This window comes from Trachymyrmex septentrionalis, unplaced genomic scaffold (genome assembly GCF_001594115.1).
Source record: "Trachymyrmex septentrionalis isolate Tsep2-gDNA-1 unplaced genomic scaffold, Tsep1.0 scaffold243, whole genome shotgun sequence".
NCBI lineage: Eukaryota > Metazoa > Arthropoda > Insecta > Hymenoptera > Formicidae > Trachymyrmex > Trachymyrmex septentrionalis.
The window spans coordinates 72,834-82,424 of NW_017305401.1; the positions used below are offsets into that span (position 1 = coordinate 72,834).

General features: G+C 41.2%; 2 protein-coding genes across 2 annotated transcripts in view; one reads left to right on the forward strand and one right to left on the reverse strand.

The window, feature by feature from the left end:
- The window catches only part of LOC108748806, a 4,297-nt gene extending 803 nt beyond the window's left edge, over window positions 1-3,494 (forward strand). The window contains exons 2-6 of the mRNA XM_018487168.1: window positions 8-115; window positions 1,106-1,246; window positions 1,316-1,395; window positions 3,225-3,307; window positions 3,416-3,494. Of these exons, the coding sequence (XP_018342670.1) occupies window positions 8-115; window positions 1,106-1,246; window positions 1,316-1,395; window positions 3,225-3,307; window positions 3,416-3,494 (491 nt within the window). The remainder of the gene's footprint in view (window positions 1-7; window positions 116-1,105; window positions 1,247-1,315; window positions 1,396-3,224; window positions 3,308-3,415) is intronic.
- Window positions 1-8,800, reverse strand: part of LOC108748823 (putative transcription factor SOX-15) — a 54,163-nt gene extending 45,363 nt beyond the window's left edge. The window contains exon 1 of the mRNA XM_018487199.1: window positions 8,779-8,800. The gene's annotated coding sequence lies outside the window, so the exon portion shown is untranslated. The remainder of the gene's footprint in view (window positions 1-8,778) is intronic.
- Window positions 8,801-9,591: the final 791 nt, after the last annotated feature.

The window sequence follows — 9,591 nt, forward strand, 5'->3', positions numbered from 1 at the left end:
ATACGAGCGGGCACAATATCTATCTACACGCGTATTCTCCTCGTGCGTATATGTGTTATTTACGTACAACGTGTATACAGGGTGTTCCTCGAATCGGTCGCCACGGCCTTTCGAGGTATTTCCTCATTGATTGATAACAAGTTTTCAATAACAAAAGTTTGTTGGTTCCTTATAAGGAATTAATTGCATGAAGGAAAGTTTCAAATTTGTTCATTTTTTGATTAAAAAAATCAAACACATTGTTTTTTTTTTTTTAAATGGAACTATATTTTTCTTTCCTTTCTCTTGTAATATATAAAGAGACGAATTCATTGATGTATTATTATGTATTATTTTGATTATTCGATCTCAAGATAATTTACAAACCTGTCATCGATATCTAAAGCAGTGAGATTCAAACGTAAACAAACTGTAAGAACAAACACAGAAATAGTAGTCGTCGAAATACGTAAAAAAGAATCGAAATATACATAAAGGTGAAGTACATTTACTTAACGCTGTTTTTTTCACACATCAAGTATATTTATTAAAGTAAATGTTCAAACACCGCAATATCATCTTCCGCAACACTAAGTTGCCATTCCTTTCAACAGATTGTTATGCATAGATTCAGCTGCAATAGTTTACGTTTGAATCCGACTGCTTTAGACAATAGATTGGAATATGTTGTACGCATCAATAGAATTATTTGAAGATCAAATAATAAAAACGATATAATAATACTATAATATCATCAATAGATTAATTTCTGTTATTCAGAAGAAAGAAAAATATATAGATAAATTAAAAGAAATTCGATTTTTCATTAAGAAATTAATTTAAAGTTTTTTTTTTTACCAATTAATTCTTTATTCGAAAAATACACAATGTCATGGCTTATTTCGAGCTATAATTAAATTCACTTTAAATTAATTATATTAATTAAATTAAATTAACTTTAAATCAATTACATTAATTTAAAGTTGATTTAAGTATAGCTCGAAATAAGCCATGACATAGCGTGATTTAAAAAAAAAATATACGAGCTCTAATCTTTATTAGAAAGCGACGAACTTGTTAGAAATATTTTATGGCCAATCCATTGGGAGTATCTCGAAAACTGTAGAGATCGATTCGAGAAACACCCTGTATACGTGCATTTGCGAATGTATGGATATATGCGAAGACGTGTTGGTGGACATGGGTGTACCTGGCGGGAGAAGGTGCCCCGCGCAGCCTCGCGGATCCGCCCGTGCATTGGCGGCGTGCATCTTCTTCTTCTTCTTCTTCTTCTCCTTCTTCTCCTTCTTCTTCTTCTTCTTCTTCTTCTTCTTCTTCTTCTTCTTCTTCGCCGTACGTCGTCGCCATCGCATCGCCGCAAAAGTTCCGCGCGGCGCGGTGGTACGAAAAATGGATGTAAGTTCCACAAAGAAAAGAGAGAGAGAGAGAGAGAGAGAGAGAGAGAGAGAGAAAAGTGGAAGATGCGAAGGCGTATTTAAGCAAAGTAGGCGGTGCCTCGGGCGACGAATTTTAAGGATAATCCTTCAAGTGGGATGCTTGGTAAGAAAAGGCATTTGGAAACGAGATGTACGAAATGCTCGGCGATTATCTTTTACATACATGTCATTCCGCGCGCTTCTAATTAATTATATGTCCCTGAAGATTAGATTGGATTGAATTTAATCGTTCCGAAAGCGATTCGCCCCGCCTACGGCCGAGCGTGCTAATAATTTCACGCGTGTAATGTAAAGTGCACGATCTATTGCGCGTTTCGATACTCGATCCTCGCCGGGGCTCTGTACGTATCCGCAAATGTCATTGCAATATGAAATATCGGTGACGACGGGGGCCGGCAGGCCGATTCGCACGCGGGGAGGTCGGCGAGCGCGGTTCGCGGAATGCGAGGCGCGGATTCCTGATTTCGCGTTTTTTTTTTTTTTTTTCCTTTTAATTTTTCACGCCGGGCTCACAATGCCGCGTTTACGTAATCGAAATGCGTAGGAAGCCACGCAGATTGATTAGCACATGAGAGGAGAAAGGTTGCGACCATATAGATATCGGCTAGTGGCTCCATGTGAATTGCACGCGCGCGCGCGGCGAGACCACGTGGGTGTCATCACACGCGCGTGAAAAAAAAGCCGAGAGATTATAGACGCACGGTGTACTCTCTCTTTCTCTAACGTCTGAAGCCAGTGACTCTCAAAGGGCGCGTCGCGTGGCAACGAATTTCGGCATATCGTGCGATCGCTTTGCGCGGGCAAAGAAAAGGATCTGCGTTTAATTTTCTTGGAAAAAAAAAAGAAAAAAAAAAGTATTTCCCTCTTCTCGATGAAGAGCCCGAAGAGGGGAACGAAAAGGTAAGGTAGCGAATTGCTTCGCGCGAGTAATTCATCTTTCGGACAATAGCGTGCGTCGCGAGCGAAAAAAGATTTGAGAACCGTCGGCCTAGAGAGTGTTAGAGGAGGTGTAGGCACACCGCAATATCGCCAAGGGACGGTGCATAAAGGATCCCGATAGCAATGACTATAAATTCGCTCTAAGCGCGAGTCTAAATATAAACTACATGCGAATGTACTCCGCGTAAGTCGTTTTCGCGGGAGAAACAAATCGCCGTATATTTTTATTCCGTTTATTATTACTATATTAATCGCGACCTTTCGCGATTACCCGGTTTATATTCCTACCGGTGTTGCATTAATGCAACCCACCTGCCTCGCTTTAACGCTTCGTTAACGTCGGACGCTTCGTTACGTCGAACTTTATCCCGTGAAAAATAAATGTGTACGATAAGAGGGATGGGGAGGGGAGGGGAAACGGGCAGGGAGAGCGCGCGTTAATTATTCCGCTCGCGCAAAATCATGCGTCACAAATTAACGTAAACAAGCGCGTTTCCTTTTGCGCGCTGAGGATTCTTTGTTGCGGTAAACATTAGGCGTTCTATATTCTTCGCAGCGAAATCTCACTTTGAACAGTAAAAATTGCGTCATTCTTGAAAATGAGCAGTTCAGTTTTCAATCTTTAAGTTCAATCTTTTATTGTTTGGAGTGACAATCGGTTCTAAAAGTTTCCGATTGTTCCTATCACATAGCCTATCACATACTATATTTAGCCGAAGATTAGCTAATCTTCAGTTAAACTATGTGTAATTTATCTATTGCTACACAAGAGTAAAACGGTAAGACAGTGAACTGATTGATCGTTTATCGAAAGATGGAATAACTCAGCCTCAATTTCTTCACTTCCAGATAAGTTGTTTAGATAAGGAGGTATGCCCATTGTTCGCCGAAAATTATCTCTTTGGAAAATCTAGGGGACATCAGACATTAGAGTAAATTCTCTTCAGAAGATGGCCTACTCAAGTAGCTTACTCTGATATCTAACACTTCGAAAAATATAGTCGGAAGTCACTTCCGATAATCGTATGTACGCTTTACAGGACACTGCAACAGTTGATAGCTGGTCTGACTTCTATTCTCGAACTCTCCTCCTCGTTGAGTTACTCCCGTAAATACTAAGCTTAATTGAGAATGATTCAAAAGCGGATTCCTCCTCCCTCTGAGAAAAACCAATCGCCGGATCAATCTACGATCTGACTGATAATCATTTTCGAGTTAGTACACGCGCGAGTTCGTGCAGCGTAGCGGCCGATACGCTGTAGTGAATGTAAAACCGAGCGTACAAACTGAATATTTAAAAGATTATAAAACAAGTTGAGAGGATACGGGGCGATACCGTGCTAACTCACTCGACTTGCGTGCTTACCGGCTGCCCTTTCGATAATAAGATCGATACCGATCTCCATGACGTAGCTGTCTCACGTCATGGGGCGCAAAAAGAAATGCAATAGAAAAGCTTTTTTTTGCGCTAAACGCTCTCGATATGCGATTTATATTCATTTCTAGTTTGCTTATTTGATTTTAGGGGGTTTTTTCGTAAAATTTTATTAAGTTTTTTATTTAAAATTCGATTAGGTTTTATTTTATTAAGTTGTTTTGTTTCTAATTATTAATTTTTTTTTTAATTTTATAAGGGAGAGTATAAAATTCCAATTAGTTTAACTTTAATTTCGGTCTGATTCACTCTCTATTTTTCTTAGGAAAATAAAACATGAGTTAAACTGCATACAAAAAAAAAACGATTTTACTGAAATGTCTAAAAATTTATCTATATACAGATTTGAAAATAATTTTGTTGGACCACAAAAATAATTATATAAAACGCTCTTAAAAACATTGCTGATAATATTGCAAAATCTTGTAACATTGTAAAACTAGTTTGAACGTCCGACCTAATTATTTTGATGATCCAAACAAAATCATTTTCAGATCTGTGTAACTACCGTAAATGTAGGTGACTTGGGGCAGCATGTATTTTTGTTAAATTTAATCGTGGTATCTATCCACGAGTCTCTAAAGAAAGTTTAAATTTTTAATTTGCTGTAGCAAAATTTTTTAATATTTCAGCAGAATCATTTTTTCTGTCGAATATTAAAGTTAATCTACATCGACAGAGAAAGGACATGAACGAATCATCGGAAAGAAATGCATAAAAATCACGAGAAAAAGGGCGAACGGATACAAATTGATAAAAAGATATACTGATAAAAAATACAGTCAATTTTAATAAATTTATTTAGTTGAATATTACCAATTAAATATTTATTTAAAAAATCTACTGAACAAATATTTATTTACTGTAAATAAATATTTAGTTGGCAGTCGAAGTAAATATTTATTAAAATTGACTATATTTTTTCCCAATGTACAAATTTCTTTTTCGTGAATCTGAAAAAAAATCTATTCTATACTTTTCCTTCATTTCGTCACGAGCGACCCAACTTGATCGGTTGTACCATGATTGACGGCACACCCTATATATATATTATTACGTCTTTAGAAGCTATATAAAAATAGAGGTGGAACAGAAGTGATGGTAAACGAAAGAAAGGGACAACCGTAAGGAACCGTAAAATAAACTGAGAAGAACATCACACTCGGGCGGCCGTCACTCACCTGAGCGGCTGGTATGTATATGAAACGATATAAGTGCATTGTGCTCGTTAATGCGCTGGCAAGCGCGTAATGCTTGCGTATGTGCATAAATATTTATGCTATTCGACCGAACAATCCCTAAAACGAAATGAAGTCTCTAACAGTCGGGAACGTGACGGGAACGGTCGCGTATTATTATCGTTGATACGATATTTCGTGTTGCTTCTATTGTCAATCCCTTTAATGATATTATCCTCTCAATATGAATTATTTTCTTCCGCTCTTACGCAATTTTGATTAGAAAACAACCAAGTTGTAATTAATTTCCAAATTGACTTTTGTAATCTGTTTTTTTTTTATCTTTATCATTCTTTCGCTCTCTTTCTTTTTCCCTTGCATTTTGAAATATTATTATTATTATTAAAAATTGGATCGAAAAAATTCAATATGTTTACAATTAACAAAAATAGAGCATATATGTTGATTCACGGACGGACGCCGTCATTAATCTCGGTTATCAAATTGAAATCCTCAAATACGTGCTGCGAGTTTTTCTCGTTGTGTCGAATTACTTCTACGATGGATTTGGATTTAGGAAAGCTAGTAGCTTATATATGCATCGAATGCAATGAGGAGAACCGATTCGATCGGTGGTGCAACAACGCCGCAAAATGGATATGTATTCGATCGAACGTTCATGCGGGCGCGTACGCTTTTGAGGGCCAAAAGGAGAGACAAAGAGAAATTCATTGTATTCCAAAGAGAAAAGCGGCTTCCGAGAGAAAAGAAAGACATAAACTACAAATTAGATATACAGATATCACGATGAAATATATACGCGAGAGAGAAAGAAGCGAAGAAATTTATCATATTCTAGTAAAAATCCTTAGTAATATATAGCGTAATGATAAAAAAAGATATAATTAAGTGGAAATAACAAAAATCCAAATATAGAGGTGTAAAAAAAGATAATAGATGTAGGAGTAATAAAGTAATAAAAAAAAGATATCTAAATTGAGAAGTAAAAAGAAAGAAAAGAGAAGTCAATAAGTGACGAAGAAAACTAGAGGAAACTAGAGAGAAGAGATGAAAGAGGAGAGAGACGCAGAAGTTCCCTCAGTTCTCTCCGCTCCTGCTGGAGAAAGAGGAAGAGAAAGAGAGAAAGAGCATGAAGCGACGAGATAAAAGGAAGGAAAGAGGGAGAAAGGAGAGAAACACGGGCGCACACAGGCCAGTGCAGCGTTCCGTACAGACGTACCCCTTCTCCGCGTAGTATCCGCGTCGTGCACGTGCATCCAGGTCGCGCGCGCGTGTGCGTGTACAAAGTAGGTCCAGCGCAGCGCAGCGCGGCGCGGCGTGGCGCGGAGGAGAGCGAGACGGCGAATGGATATCGCCGTCCCCTCGCGACCGGCGCGACCAATCCGCGCCGAGCTTGAGCTGCGTGAAGGCGGAACGCGCTGCTCTTTCGCGTATATATTTCGCGGTATTTATTATTCAGTTTGCAAATACGTGGCAAAAATGATCTCTCTCCCGCGCGGGCGCAGACCCGCTGGATGCCGGGGCCTCGCCGCGGCTCCTCTTACGGGCCGGCCCGCTCCCTCGGAGCTGGGAGGTGGAGCCAGAAGGCAAAGGAGCAGGGTAAACGACGGAGATATCGGCCGTTAATTTGTTAGAAACGCCACCGGCACGGCCGATCGCGCCGCGCACGCCAGCCCGCGTCACGCGTGCGTACGTGCGTATGCGCGTCTACGCGCGCGACACGATCGGACCTACGATCAGGGCCTCCATTTCAGTAGCCGCTTCGCGAACTTTTGACAGTCGCGGCGAGATCAAACGATACGCCGGGTATCGGCTTCGCTCAATAAGACCAATGCCGAATATTGTCAGGAGAGCGAGAGCTAGATTTAATACGCGACCCTGATAACGTTCGTGTTTGTTAGCCGTCGTTTCTTGCTGCAGCTAACTGCAAGCTTATTGCGACAGCCAATCTTCAATTTCAAAATGCAAGCTTCAGATTTGGATGTCGCAACAACCTTGGTTCGTGTCTAATAAATAATAGAACCGGTTTAATGCAAAAAGCGTTCAGGCTGCGCGTTCGGACGGAAAAGGAGAGCGTCGTCGTGCAGATCGTTCCATGCAAAACACTAGTAATCCCCGTTTTTTTTTTTTTTTTTTTTTCTACGAACGCATGCATTTACACCACGGTCAGTTACGCCTTCTCCACCCGCGTGTGTTCTACGCCATAACATTTCCGCAGTTAACACACTCGTAGCCGATATCATCTCCTTTCTTTTCGCCCGTTCGCTTCGCGCGTTCTTTGATGTTCGCTGCACGCCCGTGTCTTGGATTCCAAGGAAAAACGCGATTTAATCGTGCGATCGTAATTACAAAATTGCAAATGCCCGTCCGATCGCGATCATCGCGCGTGTCGTTGGTTCTTAATCGCCGATTCCCAGAGTCTCCCGGTACGGTGTATTTAACGCGTATTACACGGAGTCTAATCCGGAGTGAGTACCGGAAACGCGGAGCGGAAGTGTCCAGGGGCCATCCAGCAAGTGATGCGGTCCATCGCTGGTCAGACGGTTTCACCGAAGAAACCCACGTCGACTCGCTGCTCTCGCCGTCTCGATGTCGTAATCGCGAATTGCGCGATCGTTTAAAGCCGTCGCGATGGCGAAACCGCTTTTGATTTAACGAACTTCCGGAAAATGGGGAAAAAAATAAGAAAAAAAAAAACCTCGGAAGAAAACTCAATCTTAACTTCCGGGAAGCGTGAAATGTAGACGAGACCGAGAGAGAGAGAGAGAGATCTCGATGACATCTCGCGTGATTAATTATATCGTGGGAAAGTCTTGGCCGCGAGTAGAAATCGCGAGTAGAAGTGAAGTAATCAAGAATATTGTTCTTGTTCAAGTTTCCACTTTTTCGCGATCGATATTGTTACAATAATGCCGAAAATGTTAAATTATGCACCGCCGACAAACTGCGCGGACGTTTCCCGCGGAGTTTCTCGTTTGCGACGTTTAAAAAAAAAAAGAGAGAAAAAAAAGAGCAGCGCGGTTCAAAGTTCAAGGCACTTTACGCCCTACTTCCTCCGCGACTGCGTCGTTCGAGCCGTAAAACGGCCTCTCCCCGAGGATAGGCACAAATTAGAATCCCGTGGAATTCGCAAAAGTCACAGTCGAGTTGGCAACCGGTCCGTGTGTGAACGTAAACTGCGGTGCCTCAATTTTTCCTTCCGTGGATGTCTTTTTTTTTTTTCAACTAGTCATTATTAATATCTTATTTAATAAATTATTATGACTTTTCATTCTCAATGTGTGCTCGTCTTTTTGACCTCTCCACTTCCCTATTTCTATTTAGAACATTACGAGCTGACGAATTGTACACAAAATAAATTTTGCTGAAATATCGAAAAATTTGGCAAGTCCGAAGATAATTTTGATAGAGTCTATCAAAACAATTATGTTGGAATCTCGAGAATTTTGAGCAACGCTGTCGAAAAGAGTTTCGACATTCTGCCAACTAATTTTGAGTGTCTACTTACTCAATACTTACTCTATACCTAACGAAATTTTTTTAATACTTCAGCAAAAGCATTGCTTTTGACATATTCTTTTGGCATACGGAGTTTCACGTGTCCACATACTTCTTTCATGGAATTCGCGGCGACGAAGGAAAACTCTCGAAAGGGGATCTCGCGATTCTTCGCGAGCATCGCATTTTTCCCGATGCAGCACGTAAGTATTCTCTCTTCCGGTCGCGAGGACTTTAAAGGCCGATTTTCCGAATGCGAGCGGCAACTTACTCGGTTGGCAGCGCAAAACGGGAACGTTGTGAAAGCCCCGGTGCGGCATATGGCGGCTCCTCATCCTCCTCGTCTTCGTCCTCACGACGCCTCTCGACGCCGCTCGACGTCCCCTCGTGTACCTCGCGGGCGGCAGCGGTGACGGCCCTCCTCGCGCTAGGAAATAAGAAATTTTCTTGAGAGATGCGAGAGCCTCTCCGTGCGAGGGAGGAGGCCTAGCCAAGCGAACATAGTTAATTTAGATTGTATCGCGTGAGAAGCAGGAAATGACGAAATATCCTGAGTGCTGACTTATGCACGCCGCCTCATGTGTGCCTCGACCTCAGCCGCGACTCTGCTACGCGGCTCCGACTCCGACACGCAAGGATGTTACCTTTTTTCTCCTTGTTTTCTCTGCGTCTTATATCTATATACATATATATATATCCTATATTCCAATCTGACGCCACTGCACTGCGCTGCGAGAATTTTTGCGAGACGTCATTCAACATTTTACCCGTTAAACACATTGAATCGTGTCACGCTACGATAGACATCGAAAATTCAATGGAACACGCCAGAGGTATCCGTTAAATTTATCACAGAACATTCCGTCAGTCCTCGACACATCGTGAGAAATTGAAGAAGACATTAACTTTTAAACGTCCCGACAATTGTGAGCAAGATACTATGTGTTACGTAAGGTGTGTAATTCTAGTTGAAAAATTAATAGAGTGAGTTTTACTTTTTTTTTTTTATTTACCATCCAAACTCTTTGGAGTGGAATCTCACTCTAAGGAGTGGAAATTGAGCTTTCTTGAAAAAGAGTGGCTT